Source organism: Somniosus microcephalus, chromosome 23 (genome assembly GCF_052327205.1).
Source record: "Somniosus microcephalus isolate GS21.2 chromosome 23, FLI_Smic_1.0, whole genome shotgun sequence".
Taxonomy (NCBI): Eukaryota; Metazoa; Chordata; class Chondrichthyes; order Squaliformes; family Somniosidae; genus Somniosus; species Somniosus microcephalus.
In genome coordinates, this window is record NC_141009.1 from 10070649 (window position 1) to 10091971 (window position 21323).

The 21323-nt window shown below is 43.2% G+C and overlaps 1 protein-coding gene across 8 annotated transcripts in view; it reads left to right on the forward strand.

Moving 5' to 3' along the window:
* The window catches only part of usp20 (ubiquitin specific peptidase 20), an 86801-nt gene that overhangs the window by 52634 nt on the left and 12844 nt on the right, over nt 1-21323 (forward strand). For 6 of the 8 annotated variants that reach the window (XR_015073326.1, XR_015073328.1, XR_015073327.1 and 3 more), the window contains exons 15-24: nt 1291-1324; nt 3324-3369; nt 5840-6020; nt 7943-8069; nt 11667-11836; nt 14065-14146; nt 15042-15150; nt 17415-17517; nt 18726-18794; nt 19497-19688. Coding sequence is in view for 3 of the 8 variants with exons in the window: in XM_085965369.1 (XP_085821495.1) it covers nt 1291-1324; nt 3324-3369; nt 5840-6020; nt 7943-8069; nt 11667-11836; nt 14065-14146; nt 15042-15150; nt 17415-17517; nt 18726-18794; nt 19497-19654 (1079 nt within the window). In the remaining 5 variants the exon portion in view is untranslated. Of the gene's footprint in view, nt 1-1290; nt 1325-3323; nt 3370-5839; nt 6021-7942; nt 8070-11666; nt 11837-14064; nt 14147-15041; nt 15151-17414; nt 17518-18725; nt 18795-19496; nt 19699-21323 lie in introns of all 8 variants that reach the window. The other 2 variants (XR_015073330.1, XM_085965371.1) reach the window with 1 other exon arrangement.

Below are 21323 nucleotides of genomic sequence, written 5' to 3' on the forward strand. Positions count from 1 at the left end.
AATCCTTTGTAGTCTATGGCACTTTTCCACCAGTGTCCGCTTGTGAGTGACTAGATTGCTAATTTAATTTTTCCAGCTGACCCTGGGTATGATAGCAAATCGCTGTTTTAATCAAGGTCATGCTTAGTCTTGAAACTGTGTAAATTGCTATTGTTGCAGATGTTTGGGGCATTGATTTATTATTTTATTGGGTGTGTCAATAATACAGTGCATGACCTGAGAGATAAAATCCCGACAAAGACCTGAGTAGAGGCCTGGTGCTGAACTGGAGGGAGGGACGGTTCCTTCCTGTACTGCTCAATGCCTCTTTGGGAGCAAAGCAATTCTTCCTCCCAATGTGTAGCAAGATCGTCAACACATTTACAATTTTACTGCACATGGTGATCAGATCAGTTCCCTCTCCCTCTGGTCCGAACCAGGAGCTGCATTAATGCAGAGTAACACAGCATACATCTAAGTAAGCTGTGCTTTGTGAAAGGTATTGAACTATCGCCCGAGTATCGCCCTATGAATAGGAACAGGAGGAGGTTATTTGGCCCATCGAGCTTGCTGTGCCATTTTTTTGTTAGCTGTGGCAGCTCTGTACCTTTTTAATTCCTGCCTTTTCTCCTTATCACTAAAATACCCTAAAGCCGTGGCTCAATGGTAGCACGCTCCTCTGAGTCAGGTTGTGGGTTCAAGCCCCACACCAGAGACTTGAGCACAAAAATCCAGGCTGGCACTGCACTGTCAGAGGTGGCGTCTTTCAGATGAGACGGTAAACCGAGGCCCCGTCTGCTCTCTCCGGTGAATGTAAAAGACCCCCTGGCACTATTTCGAAGAAGAGCAGGGGAGTTCTTCCTGGTGTCCTGGCCAATATTTCTCCCTCAACCAGCATCAAAAACCGTTTATCTGGTCATTACCTTATTGCTGTTTGTGGGAGCTTGCTGTGCGCAAATTGGCTGTTGCATTTCCTACATTACAACAGTGACGACACTTCAAAAAGAATTCATTGGCTGTAAAGCACTTTGGGGCGTCCCGAGGTTGTGAATGGCGCTATAGAAATGCAAGTCTTTTTCTTTTTCTTTAAACTTCTCAAGTAATTACTTGTGTTTTGAAAAGGAGACCTCAGTTGACATTGCATTTATAGCCTTCTGGGACCCTGTGTTTCAGACCTGTTTTGCTTTCCAGACAGTTAGATTATTAGTGACCAGTTGGAAACTTTATACTTTGTTACTTGAAGACTTAAAAAAAAAAGTTAATGGCTGCCTCCAAATTGTTTTCCGTAATATGCTTTTGTTGTTGTTGCAGGTGACAATATGTACAGCTGTGAGCGATGTAAGAAGTAAGTTGGAATATAAATCTGCTTTTCTTTGAACTAGTGCAAGTGCAGCTCTATGGGTCATTCTGATTGGGTTCCCACCAATGTTTTTTAAGAAAAATAATTGGGTAATCAATTAATCAATTTGCCTTTTCATGCACATGGCACAAAGTGTCATGGGTATTAATTATCGTGTCAGCTGTGGCTCTGTTGGTAGCACTCTCACCTCCTGAGCCACCATAAGGTAATATGGGTTCAAAATCTCGGCTGACACTCCAGTGCCGCACTGTCGGAGGTGCCGTCTTTCAGATGAGACGTTAAACCGAGGCCCCGTCTGCTCTCTCGGGTGGATGTTAAAGATCCCACGGCACTATTTCAAAGGGGAGCAGGGGAGTCCTACCCGATGTCCTGGCCATTATTTATCCCTCAGTCTATATAAATGCAATTCTTTCTCTTTTTTTCTTTATCGTGTACTGGCAGTTTTGGGATCTTTCCACCATTTTTCCACAGAGAGGGTTTGGAGAAAGAGTTGCTTTAAAACGCATTTCATGTATGGTGTATTCGTGCAAGTTTATTTTATTTTTTAAAGAAGGGTTTGAGACGATAGATGGTTGAGGTGCGACTGAGCTGTTTCTTGGTGAATAACAAGCAATTCATTAAGTTGTCTCGGTACTTGAGAAGCACCTCATGGCCATTGTGTTGGGGAGTCACTGGTCCCAGGTAATCGACAGCAGCTCTAGGAAGCCTTCCTCCTCCAGCTGTGAATAGCGAGAGATACAGCACAAGACACAGATTTTTTTAATAAATGGGAAGGCTGCAAAAAGAGTCACCTTTGTTAAGGAGATTGAGGTGAGGAGGTTAGAAATGCTGGAGGATAGTTAGAAACCATTGTGTTTTAAGTCGGGTAAGGTGACCCACAGATCTGGGGTAGCATTACACGTAGCTAAGTTGTGTGGATTGAATTAAACGAGTCCAGTCATAATGGTTGTTCTGTATGTTCATCTTGCTGTGAAATAAAGCAACCTAACGATTTTGTATCTGGCCTCCCCTCACCAAGTGTTTGTTCAGTCTGCCTTCAGAGAGATTGAAGATGCACACGTGTGAAAGACATGAATATCCAGTCCAGATCACTGGGATGCTATTGTTATATCCTTGGGTTACGCTATTTGTACTAGTAGGGTATAGGACAATGGGAGTCGACTCCCATTTAAGTAAGATTCTCAGGCCACTTGCGGGAGCAGCTGACGGCACTGGACCCGAGGAGGTATTTGCAGCCGAACTGCATTCGTAACCCAGACCCATTGGGTTGTTTGATAAAAATCAATTTATAGAAAAGTTCAAGCTTTGTTTTACATAAAGCTGGCCCCCACTGTTGGCGTGGTGTCACTGTCGGTATAGCCTCATCTATGTACAAGATTACAAATAGGCTTTCATAGCACCTTTGTTGGCCATAAATGTACAGTAAATGTAATGTGTGAATGATAATGGTATTCATTGAGTTTAATACAAACGGGTTACTGTGCGACTGACATTTTAGGAATTTTCAGTCACTGCCTTCAGTAATCTCTGCAACTTTCAGCTAACAATTTAGCAGGGCAATACAGAGGTTAGAACTGTTGAACATCTGTGTCCGTTTCTGTTCGTTGAGCACAGAATAGTGTTGATTGTGTACTTAGGTGATGCTTTTTTTTGGTAAGATCTGAGCTAGATGACCTTGTCCAACTTCTGCGTCCATCTTTTACGTTCCATCAGATACATAGGCTGTGGTTTATCACCGACTGAAGTAAAGCAGGAATTGAATTGGACTGTTTATAGCAGACTGATTTTCTTTTTCCTCCCCCAAATCTCTCTCCTTGGACTGTTTCATACCACTGTCCACAAAGTGAGAGAGTTGACTGGTTTAAGGTCTAAATAAGTGATTTGACACTGTTTACATCAGAATTGATCCACGTTTGTATTTGCAGTGTAGGTATGGTATTTGCATTGTTTTAAATTCACAAATCTTGTATGTTTCCCTTTTAAGGTTAAGGAATGGCGTCAAGTACTGTAAAGTCCTTAAACTTCCAGAGGTAGGTGGCAAACAAACATCCAACACACCAAAATCTTTCTTTCACAGATGTGGTTATCTAGTCTATTAACAGTTGCTGATAAAGCCATTCCTATTTTGTATGCAAGTCTGTCTATAATAGGTTGGCAAATCGTAATTGCAAACCTGCTTATGCAATGTATTTTTACATAATAAGCAAATTTGATTACCAATGTAAGTTGCCATTTCCGTTAATTATACTTTTTTTTTACCTTTCTTTCACTTACCTGCAAAAAAAAAAAGCCCATAATCAGTACTATGAAAAGCACAGAAGTGGCTTCATGTTCTGTTTTGAATGGGCAGGCGCACTTCCAGAATGCACCCTGTATGAAATGTTTTGAAGGAAGTCCTTGTGTGTTTTTTTGGCTTTATTGTATCTGATCCTGTGCGTATTGTATTTCTGTGTCTATCATCACTCCAGATTTTGTCATTGTGCACCAATAGTTTAATGGTAGATCTAAATTAAATTAAACGGAATTTCATATGCAGGCTGGTTGATGTGTTCCAATTCTGCAATTCAACACTTGCCTGTGCATATTTTAACCGAAGGAAGCTAAATTCATATTGAGGCTTTTTATTTGTTCTGGGATGTGGGCAAGGCCAGCATTTATTGCCCATCCCTAATTGCCCCTGAGGAGGTGGTGGTGAGCCGCCACCTTGAACCACTGCAGTCCTTGTGGTGAAGGTGCTCCCACAGTGCTGTTAGGGATGGAGTTCCAGGATTTTGACCCAGTGACGATGAAGGAACGGCAATATATTTCCAAGTCAGGATGGTGTGTAACTTGGAGGTGATAGTGTTCCCATGCGCCTGCTGCCCTTGTCCTTCTAGGTGGTGGAGGCTGCGGGTTTGGGAGGTGCTGCCGAAGAAGCCTTGGTGAGTTGCTGCAGTGCATCTTGTAGATGGTACACACTGCAGCCACGGTGCGCCGGTGGTGGAGGGAGTGAATGTTTAAGGTGGTGGATGGGGTGCCGATCAAGCGGGCTGCTTTGTCCTGGATGGTGTTGAGCTTCTTGAGTGTTGTTGGAGCTGCACTCATCCAGGCAAGTGGAGAGTATTCCATCACACTCCTGACTTGTGCCTTTGTAGATGGTGGAACGATTTTCTCTGAGTGAGATTCCCAACTTAATGGTAAATAATATTGAATTCATGGTTGAGATGTGCTCTTGCCAGAGTCAAATACACACTAATGCATTCAATTGGCAAAACCATTGCAATATCATCGTTTTTCAATTGAATCATTAAATAAAAATAGTGACTAGCTGTGGCTGTATATTATCTAGCTATTTTAATCTCGGCTCCTTCTGAAGGGCCTCTGAAAGCAATTTTAAGCTCACTAGTGCAAAGGGTATGAAAGAATAATAAACTCAGTGTGTGACAATATGTTGCAACCTGAAATTATTGTGATTGATTGATTGATTTTATTTTTAAATGGATAAAAGGTTGAATCCATTGTATCGCATTGACTGTCGGGTTAATTTTACGTCATCCCATTCCTCTTCCCCGCCCGCTCCCAGTCTGATGTGTGTACCTCATCAGGTCTACCTGCACCATTCCTGAGCAGAGAGGGTAGACAGGTGAGCTTTTTTCATACTGCTGCCCTTTAAACCAACTGGGAGTTGCACAGCAGTAGCAAGTGTCGACTTATCATCTGATATTGAGATTTAATAGTTCCCCCCCCCCCCCCCCACCAACCTTCTTTCGCCAAAATGCCCCTCTCACATTGAGTTCTTTGCCCCAGATGATCCAGCTTAGATTGGGATATTGTAACAGTTTGGTTGCTGTTAATTTGCAGCAAACTGATTGATAGATTGTGCTATGGGGAAAGAGCAGCGGAGTAGGACTAATTGGATAGTTCCTTGAAAGAGCCGGCACAAGCACCATGGGCCGAATGGCCGCCTCCTGCGCTGTATAAATCTGTGATTCTATGTAGTGGTAACTGCAGTATCCTTATCTGTGCCAGGCATTGGAAGGATGGATGGATGGATAGTATCATTACTACCACGTACAAATGACTGGATTAAAGCTTTTATTTCTTGAGTGTGGGTAGATACACTATTGTAGTAATTACATTACTTTATAACAAGTTGCCTCCCGTACAATGATTTAATACCAGTAAATTTGCCAATGGCATTGCCCTCAATCAATTGATGTATATAAAGATTGTTTTGTATACAAGATGGAAACAGATTCGGGGGAGACACTTTGGAAACTGTCCACAATGCCATCTGGTGGCTAGATACTGCAACTACACTGTGAGAGTTGGCATAGCAAAATTGAATGGGAAACGTTGACATTGCAATTTACAATGGTAAATGTTGACAGAAAAATATGACCAAAATTCTTGCCAACAGAAAGTAAGGTTTGCGGACGGGAAGTGTGCAGTCTATGCAAGATTTGTAATCCAGTTTTAAACAGCTAGCTCTAACTTCATATCTTTGTCTCCCATTTCCAGATTCTTTGTGTTCACTTGAAACGCTTTCGACATGAAGTGATGTACTCCTTTAAAGTAAATAGCCACGTGTCTTTCCCACTGGAAGGCCTTGACCTTCGACCCTTTCTGTCCAAGGAGAGTCCATCTCAAATCACAACCTATGACCTTTTGTCTGTTATCTGTCATCACGGGACTGCAGGCAGTAAGTAAATACAATGTAATTCTTTGAAACAGATTCCAATTGGCTCACAAAAGAGACTTGTGGATGGCTAAGACTGTGATGGATGTATTTTTTTTTATCCCAGCCACTGAATTGTTTAAAAGTCACAAGTTAGAAAGGAAACTATTGAAAACTGCCCCTCAATGTTGAAAAGTTCTAAATGATCAATCCATTTTTTTTTTACATTCTTTCAAAATATTGTTAAACAAATTGGCCCATAAATTCCGTTCCCTACGGGTGTGTACGCGCTGTGTACTCACCCGTAGGGCCAACGGAAGTGCCGGTTTAAGGCATGCGCTGGAAACCGGAATTTCCGTTCTGTGACGAAAGGGCTTGACCGGTCAAACGCCTGCGCTGGAGAGGCAGCGCGCACGGCTGAAACTTCCATTTTTTTCACAGTTGCCACAGTCCAGGTAAGTCGGAAACTGCTGCGCCTGGAAAAGCAGGCGCAAGGCCGGCAGCTCCTAGGCGCAAGGCCTGCTTTCACCAGGCTAAGAGTTGAAGAAAGTAAAAAAAATTTAAAAAAATTTCCACTGATTTATCATTTTTAAATACTTTAAAGAAAGGTAAGTTTATTTTTAGCCCCGTTAAAAACTTTAATTTTATTTCAAAAATTTATGTAATCTATAGTCATTTTAAAAATGTGATTTAAAAAAAAAAAAATTTATTTGAAGTTTTACTTATGTTTTGGGGCCGATCTCCATTCATAGATTTGACAGGTCTTCCTGTCAAGTGTATGAAGGGAGATTCCCTGCTCTGATTGGCTCCCCACGGCCCACGTGATCCCAGGGACGCTGCGAACTACCTGCGCCCCTGGGATACGCGGGCCCTGCACACCGGCAGTTTGAAGAGGCACAGCAACGGAATTCTGCGCCTCCCGGGAGCACTCCGGTCCAGGCGGAGATTTTTCCAAACCGCAGCCCTCCGCCCGCGGGAGGACATGCGAACGGAATTTCTGGGCATTGTTACTCAAGGTAGCTTAAGTTAAATAGATAATGAAGTAAGATGTGTTCCAGGGATGTAGTTTATGATCTCGGTGAGCTGACGAGAACAGGGAGCAAAATACATTCAGAAGAAAGCGGAAAGGTACAGGCAGCTCGTATTAATTTGAAGTCAAAATCTGCTTAAAAGAATTTATAATTTATCTGGTCGTTTAAATTAATAAAACGGCACAAGAGAATGAAGTAACTTGGAATTAAGAGGTGCAGACTCCATATTCAGGTTTTCAACTTTTTGAGCATTATGGAGCCCATTAGAATAATGTAGATATGTTGATCAGTTAATGCAGCAATTGATGCTTTACAGCTGGAGTGTGCAAGCTTTATTTCTTCATGGACTGCATTGATGCAGACCACGGAGCCTCGGGGACCACACACCCACAGTTTAAATCTTACATTCCCATTAGTTTGCTGATACTAATGATTTTTGGTGTTCTGATTTAAGATTTATCCAGCATTTGGAGCACCAGCCTTAAGAAGAGCTCTTTGCAAACCTCCAGGCCCACAAGATAAACCAGTGAGTAAGAAATATACAGTCTACTCCTCTTAATTCAAATTTTCTTGTATTCAAATTGTTAATTCAGAATTTTAATTTTTTTTAAGCACTAAAATTCCCACTTTGCTTAATTCAAATAATTGGCTAATTCAGCAGTCCCCCCCCCCCGCCCCCCCCAAAAATGAGTTTGAATTATCAGGAGTAGACGAAACACAAATTGAACAAAGTCGCCCGGCTTCAGAGGCCAGATTGCGAGGGCTCGAAGGCCACAGCTTGGGCACTCCTGCTTTAAAGATTTAAGAAAGGGGAAAAACACGTAATCCAACAAAGTCAGAAGTTTGTAATTGGGCAATTTCAGTTTCTCTTGATTGCGGCGAAATAACCTTATGCTAAGACCGGTGTTTCTGCAGGTGGTCACTACATAGCCTATTGCCAGAATGTAATTAATGGTCAGTGGTACGAGTTCGATGACCAGTATGTCACGGAGGTCCACGAGACAGTTGTACAGAATGCTGAGGCTTATGTACTTTTTTACAGGTGAGGCACGTTTGAATGACTACGGCTAAAATGTGCAATTAAAAACTAACAATCCAGAGACTTGAGCACATAATCCAGGCTGACACTCCCAGTGCAGTGCTGAGGGAGTGCTGCATTGTCGGAGGTGCCGTCTTTCGGATGAGACGTTAAACCGAAGCCCCGTCTGCCCCCTCAGGAGGATGTAAAATATCCCACGGCCACTATTTCGAAGAAGAGCAGGGGAGTTTTCCCCGGTGTCCTGGGGCCAATAGTTACCCCTCAACCAACATCGCTAAAACAGATTATCTAATCGTTATCACATTGCTGTTTGTGGGAGCTTACTGTGTGCAAATTTGCTACTATGTTTCTGACATTACAAAAGTACTTCATTGGCTGTAAAGCGTTTTGGGATGTCGTGATAGGCATTGTATAAATGCAAGTCTTTCTTTGTTTATGGTGTCCTGACACTCTGTTTTGTACGCTGGTTCCATAAAGTACATCTCAAAATGGTATAAGCATTGCAGTATAAAGTGTCCGGATTTGAATCTTTCAGATTTATAACAACAACTTGTATTTGTATAGCGCCTTTAACATAGTAAAACATCCCAAGGCGCTTCACAGGAGTATTATAAGACAAAAAATTTGACACCGAGCCATATAAGAAGAAATTAGGGCAGATGACCAAAAGCTTGGCCCAAGAGGTAGATTTAAGGAGCATTTTTACAGAGGAAAGAGAAGGCAGAGAAGGTAGAGAGGTGGAGAGGTTTAGGCAGGGAGCTCCAGAGCTTAGAGCCTAGGCAACAGAAGGCACGGCCATCGATGGTTGAGCGATTTATAATCGGGGATGCTTAAGCGGGCAGAATTAGAGGAGCGTAGATATCTCGGGGGCGGGGGGGGCGGTGGAAGGAAGGAGGAGTTGTGGGGCTGGAGGAGATTAGAGATAGGGAGGGGCGAGGCCATGGAGGGATTTGAAAACAAGGATGAGAATTTTAAAACTGAGGCGCTGCTTAACTGGGAGCCAATGTAGGTCAGCGAGCACAGGGGTGATGGGTGAACGGGACTTGGTGTGAGTTAGGACACGGGCAGTCGAGCTTTGGATGACCTCAAGTTTACGTAGGGTGGAATGTGGGAGGCCAGACAGGTGTGCGTTGGAATAGTCAAGTCTAGAGGTACCAAAGGCATGGATGAGAGTTTCAGCAGCGGATGAGCTGAGGCAAGGGCAGAGACGGGCGATGTTACGGAGGTGGAAGTAGGCAGTCTTAGTTATGCCAAGGATATGTGGTCGGAAGCTCATTTCAGGGTCAAGTATGACACCAAGGTTGCGAGCAGTGTGGTTCAGCCTCAGACAAATGTTAGGGAGAAGGATGGAGTCAGTGGCCAGGGAACGGAGTTTGTGGCGGGGACTGAAAACAATGGCTTCGGTCTTCCCAATATTTAATTGGAGATAATTTCTGCTCATCCAGAACTGGATGTCGGACAAGCACTCTGACAATTTTAGAGACCATGGAGGTGTCAAGGGAAGTGGTAGTGAGGTAGAACTGGGTGTCGTCGGTGTACATGTGGAAACTGACGCTGCATTTTCCGATGATGTCGCCATGGGGCGGGCAACATGTAGATGAGAACTAGGAGGGGGGCCAAGGATAGATCTTTGGGGGACACCAGAGGCAACGATGCGGGAGAGGGAAGAGAAGCCCTTGCAAGTGATTCTCTGGCTACGATAAGCTCAAGCACTGGGTTTCCTCATGCCACCTGTACAGTATAAAACTGTGTGCAGTTCAGCACCTGGTAGGCACTCGGTAGTTGTATCGGCCATCCATTGGTATGTGAAACTGGAAGCATCATGTAACAGTCAGAGTCTCTCGATAGCTTTGCTGATTTTTGACTTCATACTTTAGCACTGTCAATTTTTCTTACTAACCCAAAGTGCCTTTCCCTTAGCACCTTTTAAAAGACTCTGCTAGGGCTTTTAATTTCTAACTACATCCAGTGACCCTACTAATGTAAAGGATGCTCACTCAATTCTCTTTCCCCTGTATCAGCACAATGCTGGGAACTATTCCCATAACTTGTGCCTTTAGTAGCCAGAATAAAACTGGTTTTATTGTAATTTATACTTTCTGTAAATCAAAATTTGGATTGCTGCCAATAAAAAATGACGTATAGAGTGTGATCATTTTATATATATATAATATGTCTATATACCCTAATTTGTTCCATTAGTAGTTCAAATGCCTATCTAGTTTTTAGCCAAACTTAATTGGCTTTCCATAATCAGACTCTGATCTTTAAAGGTTCTAAATTAAGTTGCCTCGGAGTGACTTAGTAGTGAGACAATGGGCTAAAACTGCTGACTCTTTCTTGGAACTGACACACTTGTGCTATTTCAAGTAGCTTTTCCTTTGCTGGTAACTGACATGTAATTATCAACCCATGGAGGGAGACTTTCTCAAAAGCTAAATTGTTAAACGTTGTTGAGTATTTATTGGGGGCTTGTCCTTGGGAGTCAGTACTTCAACATAGATTAACATGGAGTTTTTTGCTGGGAAAATTTGCCTTTGTCTTACAAGATTGTATTGGACGTGCTTCACTAAGTTTCAACTAACTTTTTTATGCAAAACTGCTCTACTTTGAGCTTGTAAGATTTTTTTTTTTTTTTTTTAACGCACCCGGATACTGAAATAAATGTTTCCTTAAATGTAATTTCTTATCAATCACAAAAAACATTGCTGCATTGGCTCTGAAACAAAATGCATGGTTACAGGCTATTCGATAACTGTAGGAGATGCAAGTTAAATCTCCAGGGCATTTGGAAGAGGTTTTCAAAAGGGAAGTGCAGGACATGGGATCAGTGCATAGGGAAGAACATCAGGAGGATGTACTATTTTATGTAATTGTTTAACGGGTTGGATGTTGGTAGGGTTGTCCCTCCTTTTGAGTGTATTTTCTTTGGCCAATTTTCTTCCCTCCACTCCGCTCCTGAAGGTGTTCATTCCTGCTGGAATATGTTCCACAGTTCACCCTCCTGTACCTCTGTGATCTGGTGGGTTAATCTTAAATTGTGCAAGGAGACGGTTGCCTCCATTCTGAAAATATTTTCTGAACACTCTTTTGCATTTGAGGACTGCTTGATGAAATGAGATGAGCTGAAAGGCACTTTCACAATGAAGTGGTATACTTCCTACCAGCATTCGAAATGGTGTCCGGCAGCACATGTTACATTAACTTAATTTTAACCCTATTAAGCTTTTCTGTAGCTAAATAATATTTTATGTGCTTTGTATAACCTACGTTAATTTGGTTTACATTTGCAGATGAACACTTGCTTTTCATATAAGCCGCTTGGCTGTGTAGTCCTTTTATTTTGGAACTGATACTCAAAACCTTTCAATGGAAAAGTTATTTTCTGGTTACCCTGCTCTCCTCCCCCACTGTTGTGCTCTTTTAGCTTTTCGCTTTTTTATTGTTCAGCCAAGTAAAGCTGTCTCCTCAAGAGTTATCTGTAAAGCATTGAAGTAGAAGTAACTTGCATTCTTTGGGGAACCGCCGTGATTTCAGAATTTGCGTTGTGCTTCTCTACCATTCTTCTTCTCAGTTACTTTTTTTTAATGTATGTTGCAGGAAGAGCAGTGAAGAGGCGGTGCGTGAGAGACAAAAGGTTGTAGCCTTGGCCAACATGAAGGAACCCAGCCTCCTCCAGTTCTACATCTCCAGAGAGTGGCTGAACAAATTCAACACCTTCACCGAGCCAGGGCCAATCACCAACCACACCTTCCTCTGTTTACATGGAGGTCAGCACCCTGGGATAAATGGAAAATCTAGCACCTGTACCTGCACATTTAATTGAGCCAAATATTTCCCCTCTTTTTTCTCTCTCTCGTGTTCCCGCTGTGTCTCGCTCCCGCTCCCTTTCTCGCGCTCTCTTTCTTCTGTCCTCCTTCTGCACATGTGTGTATTCAGAAGTGAGTTCAAGACAGCGATAGGACAAGACTAACACCAATTCTCAGACCGATGCTTGCTTTGAGTGTGGGATCAACCCTTTCAACCCCTTTTGGTTGTTGTCTTAAGCCACAAATAGTTTGTGGTAATTGTGCACCCCGAAAATAATTGATTCCACTCTCTGCATAAGGACTGGCTTGCCGTGAGCCGTCACCAACCCAATTTCTTCCTGGAAGACAATGGGGCAAAACATTTTGATATCTGAACTTTAACTTGTATGGTTAAGTCTCTCTCCTTTATAGTTCCAGTTTCTGTGCATATCTCCCAAGTGCAGCTCAGACTTATTTCCAATATCAGCGGGATTTTTTTATTCTTGTCGTCCAGCTGGGTGGGACTGAACTCGCCTGGTTCCATTCTTAACTATCTAATCGTAGCCAGAGAATCACCTGCAACGGCTTCTCTTTCCGCTCCCGCATCGTTACCTCTGGTGTCACCCCAAGGATCTATCCTTGGCCCCCTCCTATTTCTCATCTACATGCTGCCCCTTGGAAGCATCATCCGAAAACAAAGCGTCGGTTTCCACATGTACGCTGACGACACCCAGCTCTACCTCACCACCTCTTCTCTTGACCCCTCCACGGTCTCGAAATAGTCAGACTGCTTGTCCGACATACAGTACTGGAATTAAATATTAGGAAGATCGAAGCCATTGTCTTCGGTCCCCGCCACAAACTCTGTTCCCTTGCCACTGACTCCATCCCTCTCCCTAGCATCTGTCTGAGGCTGAACCACACTGTTTGCAACGTTGGTGTCATATTTGACCCTGAAATGAGCTTCCGACCACACATCCGCTGCATAACTAAGGCCGCCTATTTCCACCTCCGTAACGTTGCCCGTCTTCACCCTTGCCTCAGTTCATCTGCTGCTGAAACCCTCATCCATGCTTTTGTTACCTCTAGACTGGACTATTTTAACGCATTCCTGGCCGGCCTCCCACATTCTACCCCACGTAAACTTGAGGTCATCCAAAACTTGGCTGCCTGTGTCCTAACTCGCACCAAGTCCTGTTCACCCATCTCCTCTGTGCTCGCTGACCTACATTGGCTCCCGGTTAAGCAATGCCTCGATTTTAAAATTCTTATCCTTGTTTTCAAATCCCTTCAAGGCCTCGCCCCTCCCTATCTCTGTAATCTCCTCCAGCCCCACAACCCCCCGAGATATCTGCGCTCCTCTAATTCTGCGCTCTTGAGCATCCCTGATTATAATCGCTCAACCATTGGTGGCTGTGCTTTCTGTTGCCTAGGCTCTACTAAACCTCTCCGCCTCTCTTTCCTCCTCTAAGACGCTCCTTAAAACCTACCTCTGACCAAGCTTTTGGTTACCTGCCCTAATTTCTTATGTGGCTCGGTGTCAAATTTTTGCCTTGTAACATTCTTGTGAAGCGCCTTGGGACATTTTACTGCGCTAAAGGTGCTGTTGTTGTTGTTGGATGAAACCTCATTTTATTGTCTCCCTCATTTTGTTCTCCACAATTGGCGGTTTAATGAGGAGACAACTGTACTTTAGAAGCCAGGGGCTAGAATTTAGCAACCCTGGCGCTGACTGGAGCTTTCACTCTTGAAACAAGGAATCCTTATAAGTAAAGATTAGGCATTCTTAAATGGGAAGTATCTGTGTGTACTTGTGAGCGCCAGAAAGTTGTAGAGAAACATTCACTTTCTTCGGGACATGTTGTCCAAGACCTGCAAGATGTTCAAAAGTGCTGGATTCTTGCACAGTTTCCATTTTGTGGGTTGACCATTTAGTGATTTTTTTGTTGTCTGTTTCAAAAATGCCTGATGTAAAAAGACTACTGAGCACTTGGTTTGAGTATATAACAAGGCTTTAATCAACTGTTTCACAACCATGAGATTCTAGTTACATCACTAGTTCCTGGTTACAGAAACATCCTGAGCAAGCTGGGCCCACCCACGAGTATTTATACTCCTTGGACCAGCTGGCCGCCCAGCGTTACTTCATGAGTCATGATAAGATTCATGACAATGACTACAGGCAGCAATAACTTTTCTTCGTTTTACAGGTATTCCTCCGAATAAGTACCATTACATTGATGATCTGGTGGTGATTCTGCCCCAAAATGTGTGGGAATATCTGTACAACAGGTAAGCGTAGAGAGATTCCTGAAAATGACAGTGGACACTTTTTTTAATGTTTGTTTTTAAAGAACTTGTGTCTTTTATCAGATGTTCTGATGGTTCTTGTTAAAAAGCCAATTTTATTACTTGGCCAGATCCAATCTGAACAAATGACTTTCATTGTCAAAAGGTACAAACTTTTGTTTTTGCCTCTGCTGTGCTGCTTTGGGGGAGGCTGAGCAGAAGCCATCCATCTCCTCAAACAGGAGAATGATCTAATCAGTGGTGCTGTTTGCACGGCTGCCAGTCATTATACACTCACTTGGATTATTGTGTGTTTTGGGCGTCCTACCTCGGGATGAATATATTGGCCTTGAAGGGAATCCAGCGACAATTCGCCAGGATGATCTCTGGAATGAAGGGACTCTGCCAAGATGAGAGACTGAATAAACCTTGGTCGTCTTCCATAGAGACGAGGAGGTTAAGGCTGATCTGATTGAGGTGTTTAAAGTAATGAAAGGGAATTGACAGGACAGATTGGGAATGACTTGGAAGTATCGGTGTGTACTTGGGACCTTGAGTTGGGGAATCCAAAACAAGGGTTTTTGAAACTAGAACTAAGCTGATTAAATGAAAATCCTGGAATCAATTCTTCACACAGAGGGCTGTGCTGGTATTGAATGCACTATCTCAGAAGATCATGAATGTGGATTCAATTAAAGGGTTTAAAAGCGGCGCGGATACTTATTTGGGAAGTAAGGGTATTGAGGGATAAGGAGAAAGGTTGGAGAATTGGGATTAACAAGATAGAGTTGCCATGCCTAACAAAGCGATGGGGCAGGGTCAATAAATTTGGCAATCTTCCTGATCATCTAACAATGTTGCTATATGTTTTAATGTTCTTGTCTTGTGATTGTGGCAGGTTTGGAGGTGGCCCTGCTGTGAACCATTTATACATCTGTTCCATTTGCCAAGCAGAAATTGAGGCAATTGCTAAAAGGAGGAAAATGGAAGTTGACACTTTTATAAAGGTCAGAGATCACAGTCTGAAAGGGGGGATTTTTAACTATGTTACAGTTGTTAATTGTGGAATTACCACATAACTGTTACAGAATATTGAAGTGGTTTGAGCTCTTCTGATGAGAGTAAAATTCCTGTGTAGGAGATGCCAATTGCTAGTACTCTTTCCTACCTTGTTACACTGTCTCACACCGTGTTATCGTGCCAATGCAGTCATTGTGCTCCCAGCCTTCTATCGGTGTCACTCTTAAACTAGTGCTGGAGCCGCAGCCTGGGTCACTTTCTCCGCTACTCCCTTCCCAACCATGGGAAATCCCCTGCCAATGGCACACTGGAGATTAAGAATTTGCAATGAAGGAAATTACAGATGTAAATTCAACTTCCATGACTCTGTAAATTGGTGCACCATTATGCTAATGAAAGGAACTTTAACCATTAGGATATAGATTGAGTTACAGCAAAGGAAGTAGATTTTAGAGTGCACCACTTAACAGTAAGAGACTAACCGCGGTGATGCTTTCAAGCTGGCTGTTAATGGATAGCAGGCTATCCGCGTTTACTGTAAAACCGATTTCCAGATAGAGTCCTTTGTTCTGCTTTAAAAATCCATCAGAGCCATGCTGGGAGGATTGATCCTGAAAACCTTTGTTGGGACTGTGATCTTGATTGAATTGTGGATAAGTCAAAAGGTTGATGGTTTTTAACCTTTGTCCAACAGAGCAGAGCTGCAGGTGTCATTTCGTGGAGCGCAACCAACATTATCTCATTCTAAAGCATAGTTACCTGGCCTTAGCTAAGTTTCCAAAAAGTTCCAATGTATATTTAATAGAAGGCAGCTTTAGACCAGTAAAGAAAGAATCATAAAAGCTGCACGAAAGCCTAGACTGCCCAAGAGCAGTGGGTGTTGCACTCCATTAGACTGCATTGGATCTTGCAAGAGCAGGAGTAACAAGTGCTTGGTCAAGATTTCACTGCAAGGGCTCTGTGTCACTGATCCATGGTGTAACTATATTTGCTTGCTCCTGTTTCTCAATCCTGACTTTCACAATTTCCTTGCTGGGACTGCAGCTTTTATCACTTGAATATTCAAGGCTCTTGAAATCTGCTCGCCTGAATTTATTACGTTAAAGTAGCAAAGTTGGGAAGTAAACCAACAGCAGAACATAAAGTCAGAAAAGAAGTAACTTGAGATACGGTACATAGAATTATAGAACAACTCATAGAACTTGAGCACATAAATCTAGGCTGACACTCCGGTGCAGTGCTGAGGGAGTGCTGCACTGTCAGAGGTGCCGTCTTTCAGATGAGGCGTTAAACCGAGGCCCCGTCTGCTCTCTCAGGTGGACGTAGACGATCCCATGGCACTATTTCGAAGAAGAGCAGGGGAGTTATCCCCGGTGTCCTGTGGCCAATATTTATCCCTTAATCAACATCACTAAATAAAAACCAGATTATGTGGTCATTATCACATTGCTGTTTGTGTGACCTTGCTGTGCGCAAATTGGTACCACGTTTCCTACATTACAACAGTGACTACACTTCAAAAGTACTTCATTGGCTGTAAAGCGCTTTGGGACGTCCTGATAGGGGCTATACAAATGTAAGTCTTTTTTCCTCCTTTAATACAGCCATCGTGCCTGTACCCGCTCTCTGAAAGAGCTACCCAATTAGTCCCTGCTCTTTCCCCATAGCCCATAGAATAATACATGGACTTAACTGGTTAACGTCTCAGTTTATGCTTTACTGGTCAGGCAGTTGGGTGAGTGCGAAATGTAAGATTCAGCTGAGAAAATATACCCACTGGTTCTGCCTTTTTAAAGAGGACGCACTGGGGTCTGCATGATTTCTTATTTTTAAAAATCATGGGGAAGCAAAAAATGTCACTGCACTGAGCCGTGGACTGCTGAGGTGCAGGCCTGCACCCACGTCGTCTTAATATCAGCTGAGCTGTCAAGGCACAGTGGAGAGACCAAAGCAAACCGACACCCGCCCCCCCCCCCCCCCCCCCCCCGCGCTTGGCAGAAGGAAAATCACAGGGCATATTCCCAGATCACTCTTGTGTACCTGGGCCGAGAGTGGTGTTGGTTTGGCACCAAGTCGCTTATCTATACTCTCGGATTGGAGAGTGTCTTGGGGAAGAGAAAAATATTTCATTTCTGTCGGTATTAAAATGCTTGAAATCCATGGGCTTGTCTAAACCAGATAACTTCTGAAATACTACCCAACAGTAGTAAACAAAACTCTGTGACACCCCTACTCATTATTTCCTATCCAGCTAAACAAAGCATTCCAGGCCGAGGAGTCTCCCAGTGTTATTTACTGCATAAGCATGCAGTGGTTCCGTGAGTGGGAAGGTTTCGTTAAAGGCAAGGACAATGGTAAGAAACAGCGGGTAGGAAATGTTTCCAATAAAAAAGATTGGCGTTTTCTCTGAACTCCAGTAGTGTGTAATCGACAGGGTTAGAAACAGAGAACATAGAAAAATAGGAGCAGGCGTAGGCCATTCGGCCCTTCGAGCCTGCTCCGCCATTCATTCTTTTCTATCAATTTTTCATGCCCCTTCCCTCCTCTCCTAAAGTCATTGATTTCTCACTGGCCAGTCAGTCCTCCTCTGGCACCTTGCCCAAGAGGCCTTTTTTCATCTGCGTGTCTAGGCATGGAGTGTCACCAGTTATTCCACTACAGGGGTATCTAAGCTGAGATCCAGGCTGTCTTCATTTCAAATCTGCATGCCTGCACTTTCCAAAGTTGTCACTGGATAGTGACCAAAATATAGAAACATAGAAAAATAGGAGCAGGAGTAGGCCATTCGGCCCTTCGAGCCTGCTCCGCCATTCAATATGATCATGGCTGATCCTCTATCTCAATACCATATTCCCGCTCTCTCCCCATACCCCTTGATGCCTTTTGTGTCTAGAAATCTATCTGTCTCCTTCTTAAATATATTCAGTGACTTGGATTTAGAACTTTACACATTTTATCTGGACACACAAATACTACAAAAAAGTATCGCTGTACAATTAGAGCTGCGCTTTTAAAATCAATAAGGAACCTGGAGTTCAACTCCGTATTGCATGTATTTATAGGCAGTCCTGGGAACATAGGAATTACTAGACGAAAAAGGCCAAGGTCCATCAAGTTCGCTTTCTGCCATCCCGGTACTCGCATGATACAACAATAAGAAGTTGTTGACAAAATCAATCAAGCAGTCTCGTGATAATGTTTTATTGTGAACATAAATAGTTCTACAGTACTGTTTCAGTAAATACTATAGGATTATTATTTCTGTTCACAAAAATATTATGAGATTGCTTGATTTTTTTTCTCCTCAGTGGAGGTGAGGAAGGTTTTAGGGTTCCTTAATTCGTGGGCTCAACAGATGGTGGGGCTGGAGTTCACAATAGAATAATCAGACATGGATTCTGGATGGAGTGGACTTGATGGACCGATGGCCTTTTCGGACTCAGGACTTTGTTCTAGTTGCTTTTACCATATAATCCTCTGGAATTGAGAGAAACTGAAATGTATATGGGGGGAAATGGCTAAGATAACTTCCCCTGAAGATGTATGATTTTTTTTCTTTCAGAACCTCCAGGTCCAATAGACAACAGCAAAATTGCAGTCATTAAAAGTGGCCATGTTCAACTTAAACAAGGTATGGATCTGAGTAGTTCAGTCACTACATAGTTGAGCTTTAATTGCAAAATGTTTCAAAGTAGTAAAACAGGAAGCAACTGGCATGAATTTCCTTTCTCCAAATAAGTAAACTATTTTTTTTTTTTAAATATTCGTTCATGGGATGTGGGCATCGCTGGCAAGGCCAGCATTTATTGCCCATCCCTAATTGCCCTTGAGAAGGCGCTGGTGAGCCGCCGCCTTGAACCGCTGCAGTCCGTATTCTTAGTATAGTTCTTTGTAGTGGTTTGGTACAAATGAGTGGCTTGCAAGTGGCCATTTCAGAGGGCAGTTAAGAGTCAACCACATTGCTGTGGGTCTGGAGTCACATGTAGGCCAGACCAGATAAGGACGGCAGATTTCCTTCCCTGAAGGACATTAGTGAACCAGATGGTGTTTACGACAATCCAGTAGTTTCATGGTCACCATTACTGATACCAGCTTTTTATTCCAGATTTATTTAATTAACTGAATTTAAATTCCCCAGCTGCCGTGGTGGGATTTGAACTCATGTCTCCGGATCTATGTCATATAACATAACCTCTAGGCTACTGTACCCCTCAAATTATGTTGCCAATGACGGTGGAGAGCAAAACTTGTGGCGGATATAAACCTCTGCTGTTGAACGAGATTCTCTTGCCGAGTCTTTTGCTCATCTTGTTTACTTTGGTTCTATTACTAGGCGCAGATTATGGTCAGATATCCGAGGAGACCTGGAACTACCTGTGTAGTATCTACAGCGGCGGACCTGAAATTGCCATGCGGCAGAACATTGTTCAAGCCGATTTGGACAGCCCGCAGGGGGAGCGGAAAATAGAAGCGGAAACCCGGGCCGTGTGACCACAGAGCCACTAGAAATAAAATTGGTTGAAAGGTACCTTTGTGTAAGAGGAGGCAAATGTTATTAATTCCCTTATGGAACCAAGGCGGGTACGTGGAGTTAAAATACAGATCAGCCATGATCTAATTGAATGATGGAACAGGCTCGAGGGGCTGAATGACTTACTCCTGTTCCTACATTCCCTGCATAGATGCAAAGCTGTTACAAATTTCAGAAAACTCTAACAATAACTTGTATTTATACAGTGCCTTAAACATAGTAAAACGTTCCAAGGCGCTTCACAGGAGCGATTATCAAATGTAAATTTGATACCGAGCCACGTAAGGAGATATTAGGGCAGGTGACCAAAAGCTTGGTCAAAGAGGGAGGTTTTAAGGAGCGTCTTAAAGGAGGAGAGTGAGACGGAGAAGTTTAGGGAGGGAATTCCAGAGCTTAGGGCCCAGGCAGCTGAAGGCACGGCCGCCACTGGTGGCGCAATTAAAATCAGGAATGCGCAAGAGGCCAGAATTGGAGGAGCTCGGAGGTCTCGGAGGGTTGTAGCATTGGAGGAGGTTACAGAGATAGAGAGGAGCAAATATTAAATTGATTCCAGCTCATTCCTGACATCATGAAGGGATTTGAAAACGTGGATGAGAATTTTAAAATTGAGGTATTGCCGACCGGGAGCCAAAGTAGGTCAGTGAGCAAAGGGGTGATGGTTGAAAGGGACTTGGTGCGAGTTAGGATACAGGCAGCAGAGTTTCGGATGAGTTCAAGTTTACGGAGGGCGGACGATGGGAGGCCGGCCAGGAAGAGTGTTGGAACAGTCAAGTCTAGAGGTAACAAAGGCAGTCCCTATTGACTTCCCCCATCTTATTTAGAAGATTGAATTCATGCCTAATTGCTCACTATAACACACCTGACATTCTGTACCAGAAACTCTTGAGGCACCACATGAAATCTCTTAAGCGGACAAAAGATGCTTTTTAAGTCATGGGACCAAAACTTCACACCGCTGAAACAGATTTTCCATTTAGTTGGTAAACTTATTTAAGGTAAAACTGACGGGCATCACCTGTGTTAAACTTGACTTTTACCAGGATTCAAGTCTACATAGAGCTGGAAGTGTACAGTACTGACCGAAGCAGTAAATGCAAATATTAAATTGATTTCAGCTCATTCCTGACATCTAAAAATCCGAATCTGGGTGTAATGCTGAACCAGTGATCGAAACCCAATGTGCCTAGTCCCATTTTGGGATTCCATATGCCGATGCAATTGTCATAACTGCCAATTGCCATCCAAGCAGAACTTTATCCCTACTTCATTACATATCACTTGTTAAGAACATAAGAAATAAGAACAGGAGTCGGCCATTCGGCCCCTCGAGCCTGCTCCGCCATTCAATAAGATCACGGCTGATCTTCGACCTCAACTTCACTTTCCTTCACTATCCCCATATCCCTTGATTCCCTTAATATCCAAAAATCTTATCGATCTCAGCCTTAAATATACTGTCCGATTCAGCATCCACATCCCTCTGGGGTAGAGAATTCCAAAGATTCTGGTTCGAGGTCCTGGAATTTTGTTTGGAATACACGAAGGGTAGGGAACCTGAGACACTTTTTATTGTAGGCGCCACATCTGTGCTGGTGGTTGGGTTGGTCACTGGCAAATTATTTTCTATCA